This window comes from Mustela lutreola, chromosome 1, assembly GCF_030435805.1.
Source record: "Mustela lutreola isolate mMusLut2 chromosome 1, mMusLut2.pri, whole genome shotgun sequence".
Taxonomy (NCBI): Eukaryota; Metazoa; Chordata; class Mammalia; order Carnivora; family Mustelidae; genus Mustela; species Mustela lutreola.
The window spans coordinates 149040934-149060351 of NC_081290.1; the positions used below are offsets into that span (position 1 = coordinate 149040934).

The 19418-nt window shown below is 40.2% G+C and overlaps 1 protein-coding gene across 1 annotated transcript in view; it reads left to right on the top strand.

Annotated features, from left to right (window-relative positions):
- Window positions 1-19418, top strand: part of FREM3 (FRAS1 related extracellular matrix 3) — an 89728-nt gene that overhangs the window by 63876 nt on the left and 6434 nt on the right. Inside the window, exon 6 of the mRNA XM_059176230.1 lies at window positions 7953-8204. Within this exon, the coding sequence (XP_059032213.1) occupies window positions 7953-8204 (252 nt within the window). The remainder of the gene's footprint in view (window positions 1-7952; window positions 8205-19418) is intronic.

Below are 19418 nucleotides of genomic sequence, written 5' to 3' on the forward strand. Positions count from 1 at the left end.
GGGCTCTATTTCAAGTCTTAGAATGAATGAGGACCTGGGCATGCAGGGGAGGGGCTGCAGCTGGGCAGAGACCTGTGCTCATCCTCTGCTCTAGGCTTCCAGCTGGGCTTCTTCTGATACCAGTGGCATATTCTCTGCCCACACTACTCATACGGTCTGGAAGACAAGGGTTCTAGAGTTTCCCAGATGTGAATGGGAGAAATGAGGGGGTAAATAGACCAACTTGGAAGATCAGTTGCAATTGCTAAACTGGAAAGGACCACCAAGGTCTGCCCATCCCTCTGCTTCTGGAAAGAGCTGCATTGTGGAAAGATCAGCAGAACAAACTAGGAAATTCAGAAGGTTTGGCAATGAGTCATTTAGAATAAAGGGATGTGTCCATTCCACATGGGAGAAGCTACACCCAGATCTAGCTTCCCATAGAACTCCTCAGTGGGACCCAACTTCCAATAAAGTCTCTCATTTCAAGACGGATATTCCCAGAAAACTCCCTACTTAGCTGGGACACACAATTCAGACTGTTCAGTACCTGAGTCTTGACCCACACAAAAGATAGTTCTCGTGCTTTCAGTAAAAAATAAAAATAAGTTTAAAAAGTATAACAGGGCCAGGGCCTTTCCCTGGAGTACAAAGCCACAGTGTTCATGGTCACACCAATTCTGGCACACCTCTCTGGAATCACAGGAGACAGAGAACTTGTAAATTTTGTATGCACATTTGAGTGCCATTGTGGTATCTATCCTCACTTAATCCCCACAGATACTAAAAAATCTCAGAGAGTAAGAGTTTAATTTGGTCATTTAAAGATTTATTTGTTTTTGAGAGAGAGAGCGAGCATGGGGGAAGAGGCAGAAGGAGAGGGAGAGAGAGTCTTTCTTTTTTCTTATAATTTTTTTATTTTTTTATGAACATATAATGTATTATTAACCCCAGGGGTACAGGTCTGTGAATCGCCAGACTTACACACTTCACAGCACTCACCATAGCACATACCCTCCCCAATCTCCATACTTCACCACCCTCTCCCTACCCTCCTCCCCCAGCAACCCTTAGTTTGTTTTGTGAGATTAAGAGTTTCTTATGGCTTATCTCCCTTCTGATCCCATCTTGTTTCATTTATTCTTTTCCTACCCCCCAAAACCCCCACATTGCATCTCCACTTCCTCATATCAGGGAGATGATATGATAGTTGTCTTTCTCCGATTGACTTATTTCTCTCAGCATAATACCTTCTAGTTCCATCCATGTCATCACAAATGGCAAGATTTCATTTCTTTTGATGGCTGCATTATATATATATATATATATATATATATATATATATATATATACCATATCTTCTTTATCCATTCATCTGTTGACGGACATCTAGGTTCTTCCCATAGTTTGGCTATTGTGGACACTGCTGCTATAAACATTCAGGTGCACATGCCCCTTCAGATCACTACGTTTGTATCTTTAGGATAAATACCCAGTAGTGCAATTGCTGGGTCATAGGGTATCTCTATTTTCAACTTTTTGAGGAACTTCCATGCTGTTTTCCAGAGTGGTTGCACCAGCTTGCATTCCCACCAACAGTGTAGGAGGGTTCCCCTTTCTCCACATCCTCACCAGCATCTGTCATTTCCTTACTTGTTAATTTTAGCCATTCTGACTGGTGTGAGGTGGTATCTCATTGTGGTTTTGATTTGTATTTCCCTGATGCCAAATGACGTGGAGCACTTTTTCATGTGTCTGTTGACCGTCTGGATATCTTCTTTGCAGAAATGTCTGTTCATGTCCTCTACCCATTTCTTGATTGGATTATTTGTTCTTTGGGTGTTGAGTTTGATAAGCTCTTTATAGCTTTTGGATACTAGCCCTTTATCTGATATGTCATTTGCAAATATCTTCTCCCATTCTGTCAGTTGCCTTTTGGTTTTGTTAACTGTTTCCTTTGCCGTGCAAAAGCTTTTGATCTTGATGAAGTCCCAATAGTTTATTTTTGCCCTTACTTCCCTTGCTTTGGCGATATTCCTAGGAAGACGTTGCTGCAGGTGAGGTCGAAGAGGTTGCTGCCTGTATTCTCCTCAAGGATTTTGATGGATTCCTTGTGAGAGAGTCTTAAGCAGACTCCTCACTGAGTGTAGAGCCCAGTCTTGGGCTTGATCTCCACAACCCCAAGATCATGATCTGAGCCGAAACCAGGAGCCTGATGCTTAACCGACTGTACCACACAAGCACCCCTTAATTTGGTTGTTTAAACTTTTATGGAATATTTATTTAAAATTAATCTTCACTAATTCTTATTGTCATGAGTAAATTAAGCATAAACTGTATGAACGGTTGAATGGAAAGCAAATGCATGCTTTTTAACTTAGTAGTAATTTACAAATACCAAATGCATATGACACCTACTGCTAGATAAAGGGAGTGACTCATTTTATGTTGTGCTTTGAAGGGAATGCCAAGGTCCCACCATTAAAGTTTCAGTCTGCTATGGAATTGCCTGTCCTTGCTACCTGTCTGTAAGGTCCATCATCAGTATTCTGGGACAGTGATATAAGAACATTGTATTTAAAAAAAAAAAAAAATTATTTGGGAGAAGAAGAGCTGAAGGGATTAACTCCCTCCATGATGAAGAACTGTAACTCTCTAGTGAAATGTTTTAAGCTCAAGGATACCTTGGGAACTATGTGTGCAAATCAGTTCTTGGCCCTGTTTTATTCTTAAGATAGATGACATTTATCTTTTTTTTCTTCTTCTCAATAGTCACTTCCTTGTTAGGAAACTGCTCTTATTGGGGGGGAAAAAAAAAAAAAACAGCCAATGAAGAGCAAACCACAGAACCTAAAACCAACAATCCAGGAATGGTGCCGAATCATCCGCGGTTTTGGTCAGCCCCAAGTCAAATAGTTTGAGGTTTTTAAATGATCGACTTTATCCATTTGCAAAGGACCGTGTGGTGAACCACAGGCCATGGTCCAGCCCACTTCTCTGATTGGGCTGTTTCTCTGGGTCATGTTAAGGAGGAGGTAGACAGCACATGATTCTGAGCAGGTTCCAAGCACATCCAAACAGAAGACTTTCTCCTTTTTTTTTTTTTCCCTTGAAAAAAAAAAAAAAAACTCTGTGCCTATTTACTTGGTTATAAGAGTGTTCATAGGTTGTAGAAGCTACACCTTGGATCAACTAGAAGATTCTTGACTGGAGGCTTGCTGAGGGCAAACTCCTTCAGTTTTTATTTCAACCTCAGTCCTGCAGTTCTAGATTGACAGTTATTTTCTCCCAGCATTTTGAATTGTCAGTGTCTTCCAGCTCCCACTGTTGTTGTTAAAAAGGCTACCCATGGTTTAAAGTCATCTTTGCAGTGATCTGTCTTTTCTATGCGTTTAAGATCTTCTCGCATTTATTTGACTGAGTCTGTGAAAGATCTGAGGACTTTACGTGTGGAGGCTTTCCTCCAAGGAGGATTTGTGTTGCTTCCTCCAGGATTTAAGAGCAGTGCTGACCCAGAAACACTCCTGCTCACCTCCATCCCAGGCTTAACTACAGAGTTTCGGGTTCTGGAAGCGGATGGAGCCTCAGGGCAGGACGCAGCGCCCCCTGCAGGGATGATGCTGTACTTGTTCTCACGACCACACGGCTTCTACGTGGAATTCACTTCTCTAGCTTTATGACATTTGGGGTTTAGAGGTTTTAGAATATTGTTTTTCTTTTATTCTGGCCCTTGGTGATTTTCTTTACTCCTATGAGCACAGAAAAGCCAGAATAACATTTCTTCTGCATGTTTTGTGCTGGGAGAGCTTCCCAGAGTACCTAATTAGCTGCAGTACTGGGAACAGTGTCCCAAAGACTCTTCTAGACAGCACTCCCATGCTGCTCCAACTCAGCGTTCCCCACACTTCCTTTCTCTCCACTTGCGCCCCCCACCTGTCCCAGTCACAGACCCTCCCAGCCGTGACATGGACTGTGCCCAGGGCTTCTGACAATGACCTGTCCAACCAGGAGTTAAATGCTGCGTTTTTAAACAAGGTGATTTCCTGTCGTGCTGCCTTATAAAAATCTATACTAAAGGGAATATGTATGTTTAAAATAATGTAAAATTAAGTAATATAATAACTAAAGATAATGTGGAGAAGTAAAAATGCCCCATCAGGAGATGGATCTTTGACTCACAGATAAGTCTCCAGGATGTTCTCTGCCTCAATTTTCTCATTGATAAAATGCCCTTGCCACCCCATAAAGTTATCAAATACCATAATATAGTGATGATTCTATTGCCCTTTAGTATAGTTTCTTGAGAGGGCTTTCTCTGACTTTAAGTATGATCTATGATCTTTATAAAGCAAATGTACTATGTGGCCACAGAAACTGAGCCATATATGTTCTCTATAAAGAAAAATTTGTTTTGTTTTTTTAAAATAACTTCATAGATTCTCAGACTCCCAGTAACAGAGTCTGAGATGGGTGTGGATCGGGTAAAATCTATGCCATCATCATCAACGATGCAGTGGCATGCTGGATCCTGCTAGAAACTGAGGGTAAGAGTCAGTTGTGTATGTCGTCATCCCAAATCTAGGTTCTGACTTCACACTGATATTTACATGGCAAAAATCGGCAAAGGCTACTTTTTGGTATTTTGTTTATTGGGAGAGCTAGCTGTTAGACGTTACCAGCAAACATTCTTGCTGGTGCTGCTGGAGGGGAGAGGGTAGTTCTTAGGTTAGTATGAAATGAATCCTCAGATCTAACCTTAATTTTGGAGATCTGAACGGTACTCATGAGACAGTCCATCCTGCCTCATAATCTACCTTCGAAAGCAACAAGAGACCTATTATATGAGAGCCTTCTCTAATGTTCCCTGCAAAAATGCTATAGAACAACACTGGCTGTAAGACTTGAGGCCCAGTTGCTAAAGTGTCTTTTTGAAAACAACCAGGAACACCATTCCTACTCCTTGGACATGCTTCACTATTACATAAGAGATACATACAGACTCTTGCCAAGGACCTGTTCTTATTCCTCAGGTTATAGTTAATGTTTTCAGAACAGAATTTTCTCTCTGAATTCCTGGGAATTCTTAACTTGCTACCAATAAAACAGTGCTTTGATTTAAATTGAAATAAATACCAGTAGTCTCTGTTCTTGACTACTACATATAACTGATCATTGGTTTTCCAAAGTAAAATTTCCAGAATCCTAGGAAGACTGGGTCATTTAGATAAACTGAATTTTTTTATTAAATGAGAAGTAAATTAGACTCTTTTCTATCAATGCTGGTGTTTTAAAAAATTTTGCCTGGTGGGCCTGGGTGGCTCAGTCAGTTAAGCAGCAGAGCCTTGATTCCAGCTCAGCTCATGATCTCTGGGCCCTGGAATCAAGCCCCAGGCTCGGGCTCCATGCTCAACCAGGAGTCTGCTTGAGGTTCTCTCTCTCTCTCTCTCTCTCTCCCTCTGCCCCTGTGCCCATACACACACACACACTCTCTCCCTTTCCATGAATAAATAAATAAATCTTTTTTTTAACTTGCTAAAAAATGCTGAAATGTACTGTTTTACTTTTTCTTTTAGCAGAGTTCCATGGCCAAACGATTTTCAGTAAGAGTTATATTTCAGTCTTTCATTGAAGCCGGAAAGCTACCTATTTAAATGAATGTCTCTTTCACCAAGTGGATCAATCAGCTAAAAAAATTGAACGGAAAAGGGGAAAATCCCACTCACTTTTGTTTTATGAATGATGATAAATCATTATTTGACCGTTCACTAGACAAAATACATTGCAAAAAAGATTTAATAAAGATAGTTGCTATTTAGTAATGATAACATTAGATACTCACTATGCAAGTTCAGTGTGTATCTACTTTTAGTATTTATCCTGAGGAGCTAAATGTGCAGTTTCTGATAAAGTGGTTTTTTCACATCAGCTGTCATATCAACATTCTGCACACCAGATGACTAGGGGAAAGAAAAAAGTGTATTCTCATGTATCATCCCTTCTAAACTTTGCACTCTTAGAAAAGCATCCCAAAGGTTGTTTGTTATCTAATCAGATTATTATAGACTTTATGTCCTTTTTTCCATTTTGTGTGTATATTCTGAAGCTTAAAAAGTCTCCCCAGTAGGGTGCCATCATGTCCTGTGAGCATCTTGTCTTGGAGCCACTTACCTCTCTGTTTAACTGGGAAGTGTTTTTCTCTAGTGCTTGTTGATGGCCTTGCCTCTGACATCCTAAGGACCAGCCTCTCCTTCCTGACTTGGCTCAGAAAGCTTTTCAATGCATGGATTTCACAGGACTGAAGCAGGAGGGAACGTCATGAAGGAACAAATTTCAAAACACAGGCTGGCACTGGGACTTGGTTAGCTTCCCCAGAATCTGCTCATCCTCCCCCTGCCCCACCCACTGCCATAGCTATCCATGTCTAGCAGTTCCTGCCCTCTGCCTTTGTAAACAAGTTTTCTTCTCATCAGCCCCTCTGACTCTAACCTTTTATTAAGTTCCCAGAATAACCAAATAGTCCATTTGTTACTACCTGATAATTCTAAAATTTGTTCTATTGAAAAGTCATCCTGAAACATTTTGTGAGTTAGTGCCCCTCACAGCAAAACCTAGAAAGTCAATTTGGAAAGCATTTTCATTTTTTAACAAGTTGTACGTAGACATGCATGTAGATATCAACTTATATTTATATTGACTCCCATTAGCGAGAAGACTGTGGACATTGGCATTAGCCCTCAGGTACGCATTTACCACAGCTACAAGAAAGAGAGACCCTTGCAAGACTAGAGTGTCAGTTCAGAGGTTCACTGCTATATCCCCACTGCTTCTCAATAAGAGAAGTGTGGTGAGAAACATTTAGGCTTTCAAAAATTGCTTATTTAATAAATTGAGTTATTTTACAACACTCTTTGTTCTACCTCAATCTGGTCTGCCTAAGTCATTTAGGTTACTGTGACTACTTTCTACTCTTTCAGCTCTCAATCTTTGTGTTGCTATTTTTTTAATACTGCAAAAAAAATGCACTGACTTGAACTCTTAGGATCAAGGTGGGGATTGGAAGATGGTACAGTTACTATGGAAGACAGTACAGAAGTTGCTCAAAAAATCAAAAATAGAACTGCTACATGGTCCAGCAATTACATTTCTGGGTATATATCCAAAGAAGTTTAAAGCAAAGTTGAAGAGATCTTTGCACACCCTTATTTGTAGCAACATTCATTCACAATAGCCAAGGTGAAGCAACCCAAGTATTCATGGACAAATGGATGGATAGACAAAACGTGGTTTATACACACAATGGACTACTAATCAGTCTTAAAAAAAAAAAAAAAGGAAAAAAATCCCATCACATGCTACTACATGGATGAAGCTTGAGGACACTGTGCTCAATGAAAAAGCCAGTCACCAAAAAAAAACTTAATAAAAAAAAAAAAAATTCCACTAACATGAAGTACCTAGAGTTGACAAATTCATGGTGATTGCCAGAAACTGGGAGTGGGGTGGGGAGAAGGAAATGGAAATTTGTTATTATTTAATGAGCATATAGTTTCCATTTTGCAGCTCTGCCACTGCAGGAAGGGTCTGCACCATGACCACCTCATGGTTCTCTGGTTCTCATCTCTCCACACTTCAGTGTTCCCATCTGTAACATGAACAAATTGAGATAAACCAGGCCTAGGATTTTACGATCCTTCAGTTTATTTAGCCCCTAATCCAAACAGACCTTATTCAATACATACCCTGTTTAGAGACCACTAACTGTGGATCATGTCAAAATACCAGGGTTGGCTCTGAAAGCTTTCTAATTACAATATTAATATCTGTGACTGTCAGAGATAGTTGTGATTTATAAGTCATACAACATTGTGCTCAATGCTATTACATCAAAAGAGTTTGAAGAACCAGTGGGGAACAGGTTTCCTACTTAATTCCATTTCTTTTCACCTTCTCTGTTCCATCTCATGTTCCTATAGGTTCTGCCACAGGCTCCATTCCTTCCACAGTGTTATCTTTCTCCGACTACATCTCTCGTCCAGAAGGCCACACCAGCATCGTCCACTTTGACAAGGATGAGATTGAGAAGAGCTGCCGGGTCTTGATCATCGATGACTCCCTCTATGAACAGGAAGAATTCTTTAGCATTTCACTGAGCCTGCCAATGGGAGGGCGACTGGGAGCCCAGTTCCCCACCACCAAGGTGGTTATCCTAGCTGATGGTGGTGATGGTAAGCCCATTTCCTGCTTTCAACTCTTGGCAATAACTGTCTTCTTCTTACACTCTTCTTCTTACACTGTCCTTCAACAGTTGAGAGACAAATCTCACTTAAATTATCTATTAAAGGAATATTTGGTGTTCCTCTTTCTCCAAAAGCTGTGAATGGCTTGTCAAATATGTAGATATCACCAACACCAAAAACAAAATAGCAGTTCAGGGAGATAAAATATCTGTGTATAACTTTACTAGGAAAAAAAAAAAAGCCTAAGAAATTACCTAAGACTTGAAAAGAAGCCAAGAAGAGGACCAAAGTTTAGTATCTGGTTCCCCAAACAGGACTGCCCACAGGGACCCTCATCTTAATAGCACAAGGGAGGCGGGGGGGGGGGGGGTTGCTCACAGCAGGAGGTACGTGAGTTTCAGATGGTACAGGGGTCCCATGGAGCACCCATGTATAGGCACCCAGACTTCTCTTCCTACCCCTATGTGCCAGGGAATTTGGCTCCAATTCCTAGGGAGCCCAGCTGAAATTCAGCCAGAGAAGAGAGGGTGTTCCTCACACCTCAACACCAACCCCATGCCCCAGATATGGTAAGAAGTAATAAGCTCAGTATGATTTTCCTAGGTCTCCATTGCCCTTTTTACCAGAGGCACTTTCAAAAGAGATAATGTAGGTCAAGCCAGAGGCAGGATCAGACTATTTTATTACTGTCTCAGACTGCTTCATCTCTCAAATGTGCCTCTATCAGGATTGGAGTGGTCATGAGGTGCCGTGTTCAGATCTAGACAAGATTAAAATGACTGCTACCTCAGACCCAAAATTAGGGTGACTGCTTTATGGCTACACACAGAGCTTCTGTAAAACTGAGAGCTGAGCCAAGAGACAGAGTAGGGGCTGGAGAGTGCACACACCCTAGCTGGTAGGGTAGATGTGTTCCATGTTCTGGGTGACATGATGCTTTTCTAGCCACCAAAGAATGAAGGAAGATAGGAGTGTGATCAAAGGTGTTTTTTGTTTTTTTTTTTGGTCTCTTAAGTGGGTTTATTTGTTGATGTTGTATCCTATGGACAAAATCTCAGAGTTGTACAACAGACTAATTTGGCTCCATTAAGAGGATAAAAATCATCATGAACGTAGGTCCATTCCAAAACATATTTTCACAAGTATCAAGGGCTAAGGATAAGTATAGACCCTGAGGCCTAGGATTCCTTTATTTTGTACTTTTCTTTTCAAAAATTTCTCCATTAGAATTAAGAGAACGATTGTTTTTCTTCAAATGTATGAATTTTCACTGTATGGAAATTTAGAATTTGTATTATCTTCTCTTCTAAACCAAAAAGTTATTAGGAAGTGTCTACTAAGAATATCAATATGATTATCCAGTTTTTCTGGAAAGAGAAATGTTATTCATAGTCTTAGATGTAAATTATCTCTTGTCGTCCCAAAAGAAGTAAAGGAAAATCTGAGTAAATTTAACTAGTTGAGACTCCTGAAAAATCCAATACCTCAAGTCTATTTGATAAATATGAAGGGCAGTCTGAAAGGAAAGAATGATGATATGGTGTTTTGTGGTTTTTGAAGCTCAAATGAAAGACTAGATTCTTTTTAATATCAGGGTTGTGATTATGATTATGATTAGGACTAGAGCACCTAACTCTTACTGAGAACTAGGGGAAATTTGCTGGCCTGAGTTCCAGAGACTGAGAAGTTCAGGGCAAAACAAGAAGAAAGAGAGAAGGACTTCTTAGATTATTCTACATAATTTTTTTTTCTTAGTAGCTCTTTCCTTTTCCAACCAATTCTCAGTTTTCTCTAGTGAGAAGGACTTCACATGAAAAGATGGAAATCTATAAAAAGAAAGTTTCAAATTCCTTTTCCCTTCACTATGATACCTCTCTCTATTGCCAGAAAGGTGATGTCAGTACAATCTGAGTTTTCTTTGCTGGACCTAGTTATTGTTCCAAGTATACAAGGAAAAATAAAAAAGGGCAGGAGAAAAATGAAATAGAATCAGGAAGTGAAATGCCAAAGTGATGAGAGCCTGCACTGGGAGCTTAGAGACTTGGATCCTGAACCTGGGCACCACTACCAATCCAGGTGACCCTGGAGCTCTTTGCCCCTCAAGCTCTGTAGAGCTCAATTTGCCAATTCATAGAAGAAGGAGGTTTAAATGTGTTGTCTCTAGGGACCCTTCCATCTCTAGAATTTGATGGTTCTTGAAGTCATTTTAAGATGAAGGTTTTAGTTAATTAATACTCCTATCCATAAAATGAAGTACCCTGCAGAAGATTTGAGTATTTTTTAAATAAAATTTTTCATGGACTTAGAAGCTTGTGTTAAAATTTTACTACTAAAAATTCGGATAAAGAACAGAACTAATCATTGAACTTGAATGGTCTTGTGATTCAGGCTATCCATTTTGTCTTCTATTTCTCCAAGGTTTCTCCCAAATAAATAAATTCCTATTATTTGACTCATGATATTTTTTCCTACTTGGGTGCTAGGAGACCTCCAAAAGTAAAGCTGTATAGTTTTTCGTGTTTTAACATTTTCCAAGCATAGAATGAGTTACACTTTGATAAGGAAATACATTACAGTCCCATCCACATATTTAGAAAGACATGTTTATTAAAAATCTTCCTGAAAAACTAAAGCAAAATTCAAGAATAAGATTGACTTTCAATGATTCTCTTTTTTCCCAACAAGAAGTATATTTCCTTCAACCTCTTTACCTAACACTTTCTAAGACTTTATAAAAAAAAAAAAAAAAAAAAAAAACAGAATGTACCCTAAAACTACAAACACTAGAAATGGTCATAAATGATGAGACAAACAAGAAAATTCGCAGGTCTCAGCATGAACTACAACTTTGTTGGTGAGCTCAAAACTGAGTTTACTCATGGAACTTGGACAGAGCTTCCTGACCCACATGTCAATGTTTGTATGTGCAGTAAGACATGAATGGCTGTCAAGGGGTTGGACATGCAAGTTCATTGGTCAGTGTGGTAGGTGGAATAATAGCCCCCAAATGAATCCATATCCTAATCCCTAAAATTCATTAGTATGTTACCTTACTTGGGAAAGACTGTAGATGGGATTAAATTGAGGATCCTGAGATGGATAGATTAGCCTGGATTATCCAAGTAGGCCCAATATAATCACAAAGGTCCTTATAAAAGAGAGGCAGGAGGATCAGTGAGAGAAAAATGTGACGATGGAGCCACAAATATCAGGGCTTGCTTCATTAATTCTCTGCATATCCTGGTAACCCACTTTAGCTACATTTTTCTCTCTCTTTGACTATGTCATTTATATTTCAAGTAATAAATTTATATATTTAAGTCATGGTGGCCACCGATACAACAGGTTGACTAATCAAATTCCAGTAGTGAAAGCCAGAAATGCCTGAGATGAATTTTGTTAATGCCACGGCATTATATGAACAACAGAGTCATTATGTGAACAATAAATTAAGATGAACTAAAGGGGACTAACCTGTAGGGGTAACTGTGCACAGGAACATTGCTAGGTGAATTGGGGAGACCCCGGACCCTGAGGCCTAGGCTTACCCTATCCCAAAGATGTTGCCAAAGGCATGTGGTCTTATCACAAGAGAGAATTCAAGGACAGACACAACACAAGGGATGAGCAACACAAGGAGGAATATTTATTTAAGCAAAATTGCACTCAAGATGCGAGAACAGGCAAAGGAGAGGGACAGAGAGACAGCGGCAGAGAGAGATACACACCCCACAGTTTGGGTTTCTATCTTTTATTGAAACTTGTTAACAAGAGGGGTGGAATATTCGTTACTTGGGGTGGGAATTTCTGGAAAGCAGGGTTTTGTGCCTTATTTGTCTTCCTTATTTGGTCAAGGATTTCCAGCCTGCCTTGTCAGCCATCTTGTGTCTGTCTGGGTTGATCTGACTTCCTGTGCTTTGTTTTGGAGTGCTGTCAGGACTGGCCTCTGACTTTCCCAACAGCTGGGCATGGCTTCCTCTTTACTGGCCTCCAGGAATCTTATTACACCTAACAGCCTCTAACAGGAATGTGCAAAAATAAATAGAAGTATTAGTATCTGTTTCTTGAAGAAATATTTTCTCTTTGAGTACTGACATATCTCCACTTACTTTTTACTTTAAAACCATAGTAGTTTTAAATTTTCCCATGGTTAGAACAGAGAAATTGTGAACTCTCCAACACCAATATTAAAAAAAAAGGAAAAAAATAGAACAAAAAGGGAAGAAAATCAACACAACGTCCAGTATATGATACATAATAACTTGTAGTATTATTTGAAATGATTTTAGTAGATACTTAAATAATTAATTCATTCAAGTAACATTTGCAGTGGCCTATTGTGCACTTAATATAGAACCACAAAGTCATTAAGGTCTTTCTTCTGCCTTCTGTCAAATCTGACTTGAACTGTATGTAATTAGACTATTCTCAAACCCATGGAGGCTTTTGAATGTGGGGAAAAATCATGTGCAGAAATAATTGGAAGACTTTTAGTTCAGTATAATCAATCGTAATCACTACACATTTTTCTGAGCCAGTCACTGTTAATAAGTGTTGAATCCAGGAAACCTGCTTTCAGATACTAAAATATTTATTGAAGATTGAACACTTTGCTAAGCTTAAAAATACCCCAACACCCATTCGTTAACATATCTTTTTTCTTAAAAGAGACTCTACATGGGTAGCAACCTCATAAGCAGGAAATCATTTGAAAAGCGTGGGATCTTAGCAACACCATCAAGCCACAGAAACACCTCTATTCCTGGGAAAATACTGCTAGGGATCCTGGACCCTCAAGGTCCATGGTCAGAATACTCTTCCTTTCAACATGGCTGAAAGGGGGCAGCCCATTCCTTCTTCCTCCAGCTGCTTTCCCTTTTCTGGGTTCCACACAAAGTGAACTTCAGCCAAAACAGTTTTGCTACAGATGTGACCATACTAATCTAGCCACACTCTTCCAAGACAGCCTGGTGATGTTCCCTTAGCCCAAGACTGACTCTACTGAGTCAGTGCCCTAGGATATCCTAATCTCCTTGGTCAGAATTAATGATATTTCTGAAAAGGCTTTCTGTAAAATTCTAAAGAGTGGCTTCCTCCCCCTTCGGGTCCCCAGCAGGCATTCATTTAGCAGCTGTCCTTGAATGACTACTGTGGGAACTATTTGCACTTTGGTCACTAGAGTAAAGACATTCAGAGGTTTTGCCATTCGTGACGCTAATGGTTCCTTTGAATATTACCACTTCATCTTCTCCTTGAGAAAACATCCACGGTGTTATTAGCATACCTACCACATGATCATAATCTTTTGAAATATTGATGTGAAACAGTAATTCCCCTAATTCGGTTTTAAGCATTAAACTTTTATCAAACTCTAATGTGTATTGTATCTCAGGTAGTAATAAGGTTGTCATTTCAACCAGGAATAAAAACAAGTGTCGTACAAAATTGACGATTTGGGGAAATACGGAGGAAAGTGTATGCTCGTTTTCCAGGGTCACGATTTTGTATGTAATTGGCCATAGTCTGGGCACTTATTAAATACCAATAGTGCTTTCTCTATTTAGATGTGTCATGTCCATCATCATGTATCAAAAGCATGTTTTCATTTAGGCCAACTGGTCACACAGTGTCCAGCAATCTAAAAATGTGCTCAAGTAAGTCGAAGGAAAATGTTATTTTTTTCTAGTTAGAATTGGGATGAAATGGGTGGTTTTGGGGGAGTTTTGTTGTTGTTGTTTGGTTGGTTTGGAGTTTAGATAATTTTTTTTTAGAGTTTATTTATTTATTTGACAGAGAGTGATCCCAAGTAGGCAGAGGCAGGCAGAGAGGGGGGAAGCAGGCTCCCTGCTGAGCAAAGAGCCCGATGCAGGGCTAGATCCCAGGACCCTGAGATCAGAACCTGAGCTGAAGGCAGAGGCTTAACCCACTGAGCCACCCAGGTGTCCCTGGATAATTTTTTTAATGGAAGAATAGTATGTTCCATTAGTTTCACAACACAGTGATCTGACAGCTCTGCGTTGTTATGTTCATCGCCAGCATAGCAGCCATCAGTCACCATACACAGCTATTACAATACTAATGACTATATTCCCTGTGCTTTACCTTTTCAGGGATCCAATATTTTCATTCTGTTTAGCTAGATTCTGAGAAATGTTTTGCTTCCTTAAACAGAGAACAGATATCCCTTGTCAAATGCCAAATATCCCTTGTTAAAAAAGGAATATCTCTGTAAGGGGAACTACTGTGGAGTAATGCTAAGAAAAGAAATCGTCCATGCAAACCTGGGTGGCTCAGTGGGTTAAGCCTCTGCCTTCGGCTCAGGTCACCATCTCAGGGTCCTGGGATCGAGCCCTGCATCCGTCTCTCTGCTTAGCAGGGAGCCTGCTTCCCCCTCTCTCTCTGCCTGCTGTTCTGCCTACTTGTGATCTCTCTCTCTCTCTGTCAAATAAATAAACAAATAAATCTTTAAAAAAAATAAATAAATAAGGGAAAAGGAAAGAAATCGTACAAAAGAAGAAGCAACCTAACCACCCAAGATCTTGGCCCTACCTGCCACAGGAACCCTTATAAAAAGCATCAGCTGCATGAGGCCCGACACCAGAGAACACGGCCAATAAGTTAGCTGAATGCACAGCAGGCTTCATATGCATTCACTATGCTTCAGACTTTAGCTTCCAGGGGCTATACCAGGGTCAGGAGGGAACTGAGGACACTTGTTAATTAGCAAATTATGTCTGTTTTATATATAAACACTTAAACAGGTTTCTGCTTTTCTACCAAGGATGGGTTTTTTTTTCCCATTTTTAGCATGTACTTTGAAAACTTACAATCTGCTACAAAAAGAATTGATGTCCAGTTTCATAGAAGGCTGTTAGTTTCGTCCTGAGGCAATAAGATTTGCATAACATGCACAAAATTTTCCTATAAAGATTACCAGCTAGATTATTATCTTCATCATTAAAAGGGTAGCTAACAGAATAAGGACAGATTTAAGAAAACATTGTAAAGAAAAATGGTACATAATCCAAGTGTCACTTTGGTGAAATCAGCACATCCAACTTTTTTTTAAATATGGTTAATACCGTTGCATGGACTAAGATCAACTTCAACACATAAATGTTTTTAAAACTTGAGAGACATATTGTGGTGCTGTAAAACCAGGAACCATTTGGAAGGAAGAGCATCGCTATTGGTAGGACAATTGCCATAGGCTTTACGAGTAGGAAAAATTTATTTCAGGTCTTATTCTTCAACTTGGGTGCCATAGTTCACCTTTTGAAGCTTGCACTTTCATAAGATGTATTTTGGTTATTTTGCACTGATTGCCACTGTTGGCTTGCACGTGTCTTTCTGGATACGCTTGCTGCATTTGACATGGTGACCCCTTATTCTTCTCACTACTCTCTGCTCTTGATTTTCCTGGTTCTATTCCTCTTGTGCTATCAGTTTTGTCCTCCCCTTCCTCTCCCCCGCCCTCCTCCCTCCCTTCTTCCTTCCTTCCTTTCTTTTCATTTCTTTTTCTTTTTTTTTTTTTTTTGTCTCTCTTTTGAGCCCTTTCCCATCTACCAGTTCCCTTAAAGTTTGATGCCCCCACTAAAATTCCCTTTATTCATCCATGTGGAGGATTATATCACCTATTACAGGATTGACTGCAACTTATGTGCTAAACCACTCAAATCTTATCTCCAGCCCTGACCTGAATTGAACCCCGAATTCACACATTAAAGCCCTCGACCTATCTACTTGGATATCGCATCACATATCATCTCTGACCCTCCCTTACCCCCATTACAGACTCTTTCCCCTCCTATTTACCATCTAAGTTATTGACAGTCCCACTCCCACATCCACAGAGCATCCTAGAAGCCCCCTACATCTAACCACTGGGTGCTGCTCAGGGCACTTAACACATTCTTCTCCCACTTCAATCTTAATACTGGTGCATAGTTCAAACCATGCTCATGTCTTACCTGGATAATTGCAAAAGTTTCCTAATTGGTAACCTTAACTCTTCCTTAAATCTGTGGCTCACACTGAAGTTAGATATCCAGAAACAACAACAATAACAACAACAAACCCGACCATATTTCCACTGCTTAAAATTGGTCCCCACATGCTATAGAGTCTAAAACGTAAAGACCCACCCACTTCAAATGGTCCATGTCCCTGCCGGATCTGGCTTCTACCTTCCTCTCTCACCGATTCCCAACAACTCCTTACTCTCATCGCATACATCACTTAGAAACAAATGCTTGTTTTCCCCCCCAGACACTGGGCTTCTTCAGTCTTATATGACTTTTCCATATTAACCACTTTGGAACATTACTCCCACCTTTCCCATTGGTCCATTCTCATTCATCCTTCAGATCTAGCACAGCTTCGTTTCTCTCCGTACTCCTCTGAGCCTTGAGGCTGGTTCCTTCTTTTGTCAAAGCACTCGGGACCTAACTGACTGAAATGGATGTGGTCACCCTCTCATACCGAAAACACCTCAACAACAAAAACTGCGTTTTTCTCTACACCCCTAGTAGCTACCACAGTGCTTAGAGCATAGAGAGGATGCTCAGGAGATGCTTCACCAAACAACAAAAAATTGAATTTGACTACATGAAGCCTGATATTAAAGAATTAATATTGACTCACAGGCATCACCTTTTTCTTTTCTAAGAATTCAGAAATCATTCTAGAATTTTTCTAGAGAGTAAGCTTACCAGTTTGCTTCTAGATTTTATTGTATTTTCTCTGCTGAGGTAACTGAAAAAATCATTTTCCTAGCTTCCATCTTTGGACATCTATCCTGTCCTGAGTGGTTTCTCAAAGTTTACCAATAATGTTCCTGTCACTTCATCTGCAAGTCCCTTTTGTATCTTGTCATGAAATTTCTCCGAATCTGGACATTGAGTTAATATTAAATGATGGTCATGTCTCTTTTGAGAGCTTCACTTCCCAACTTGTCATATTCTTTTTCCTTTATTTCCTCTAGAAGAGAATTCTCTTTGAAAGGAGATTAAAAACACATTTACGGCTGTGGAATCAATTTAATATAAGGATGATGTGGTCAAAACATCATACACTCATAAGTGCCCACCCTTAGGGATTACTGCCCCTGTCTCAGTTCTTCAGACAGAGTGAGGCCAAAGAGAACTGGAGATACTGCTGGGCAATGCAGAGGAACTGTTTCCTCTATTTCAACAAATCCCCTGATGCTCAAGACACAGAGCATCTCAGAAGAGTTTCATGCACTTTTTCTCTAAGTGACACCATCCTCCTCTTACATCTGGTATCTGACCATATTCATAGAGACTTGATCCATTTTTTTCTCTGCACAGCAGCGTAAGTGACCCAGATGTGTTTTCCCTTTCTTACTTCTTGCCCTTCCCTGATACCACAGAGAATAAGTTCGGTGCTAAAAAAACAGATCACTTTGTCCCAACTTTTTAGAAAAGAAAGCCTTTGTAATAAGTTCAAAATATATCAGAAGTGAGTTAAAATTATCCATTTGACAAATTCTTGAGTACTTACTTATATACTAGCCTCTGTATCCCTAAGGGTGTAATGACACTTGGACTATGGTCACTGACCTTGAGAAGCTTGTATCGTTCTAAGAAAAATACAGAACTATGTGTGAGCTTGTTAGCTTTAGCATTTTGACTTTTCCCGGAATTCGTAAATCGAGAGAAGGAGTTCTAAGGAGACCATTTGAGAAGTAACGTGCGTCATGTGCAATATGGAGGACACAGTGAGTGGAGGTCTGGCTTTATCTGGAACATCACAACATAGGAGGCAAGCTGGTTGGCTGCTCTGATGGATGAACAAAAAAGAGGAGCCGCATCAGGATTAGGCAGTATTCCTAGAGTTGATCAAGGTGGCAGGGGTGTTGCCATGGACCAAATGTGAGCCTTGCACACAGGAAAGAACCGAAATAAATTTGTCTTAGGTCTTGCCTAAAAGCGCCATCTAGAGGGGTGAACAGTCCTCAGCAGGAGCATTGCCCATGTTAATGGGTTGAGGGAGGATGAAGTGACCAGCAAGAATAGGGAGGCATCATCCTCATCAAAGAAGCAGCAGATGAGAACTATCCAACTGTGGGAGTGAGGGGTCTCCATAGAACACACAAAAGTGGCCATGAGAAACAGAATCCATTTTCTCCATCATCTCAGACTAGAGAATGGGTTCACCATGAGAATACCCACAAGAAAATACTTCCCTGCTCCTCTTGCCTCTCCCCCCTCTTTCCTGTCCCAAGCTCGGAGATATCAGAAACATTCATCAGCAGCAATGGGGAGATGCTGTGAAAGGTCTTGGCAAGAAGAAAAGAGAGGATGCCACTCCCCTTCTCTGAGTGCAGAGAATGTGAGCCAGTAGCAAGTGTGGCCCATCACGCAAGTATAGAGCTATTCAAAATGTTAGGAAGCATGGGGTAAAGACGGCCTGATTCCTTGAGGGAGTTATATACAGCTTCCCAAAGCAGGTAACTCTTACTAACAGTCTTAAAGAATGAGTGGAAATGTGTGAAACTGGCACTTTGGGAAGAGAGTTCCAGCTCAGAGAACATCACCAGCAACAGTGGAGACTTGTAAACACATGGTGTATTGGGTACATGGTGAGCTGTTTGATGCAACAGGGCACAGGGCCAGTTGTGGTGCCCAGTGATTCCAGAAAAAATGGACTCCAGTCGGATAAAGAGAGGTCTTGTCCATCATGATAACACTTTCAGTAAAACTTTCCTCATCATTAAGAGACCTACCTGAGGAAATAATACTTATTACCTTGGTTTCTACCTTCCAAATTTTTTAATTTAACTCAGATGTTTTCTATTGCATTAGGCTTGCAAAGTTGTCATCTCTATGATGTCAACTTTCCATTTACCATCAAGGATCATTCCTCTGTGGTGAAGCTGCTTCCTAGTTTTTTTCATTTTTTTGCCTCCATATTTCACAGTCTAAACAAACATTTGTTTCAAATCTTTTCATGGCAGCACATCTAGTATTACAGCTAGATCTTGTGCAAGGTTTAAATAGTCATCTAGGTTCATAGGCTACTTTCTGAAACACAGAGAGCTGGATATAAACAGATATCCTTGTAAAAGTCCCAACTTTCTAATTGTCAAACTTCTCCTCCTTCAGGAAATATACGCTACTCTTCCACCAGCACCACGCCCCCCCTGCCAAAGTCTGATGCCCACTCTGGCTTCCTTCAAAC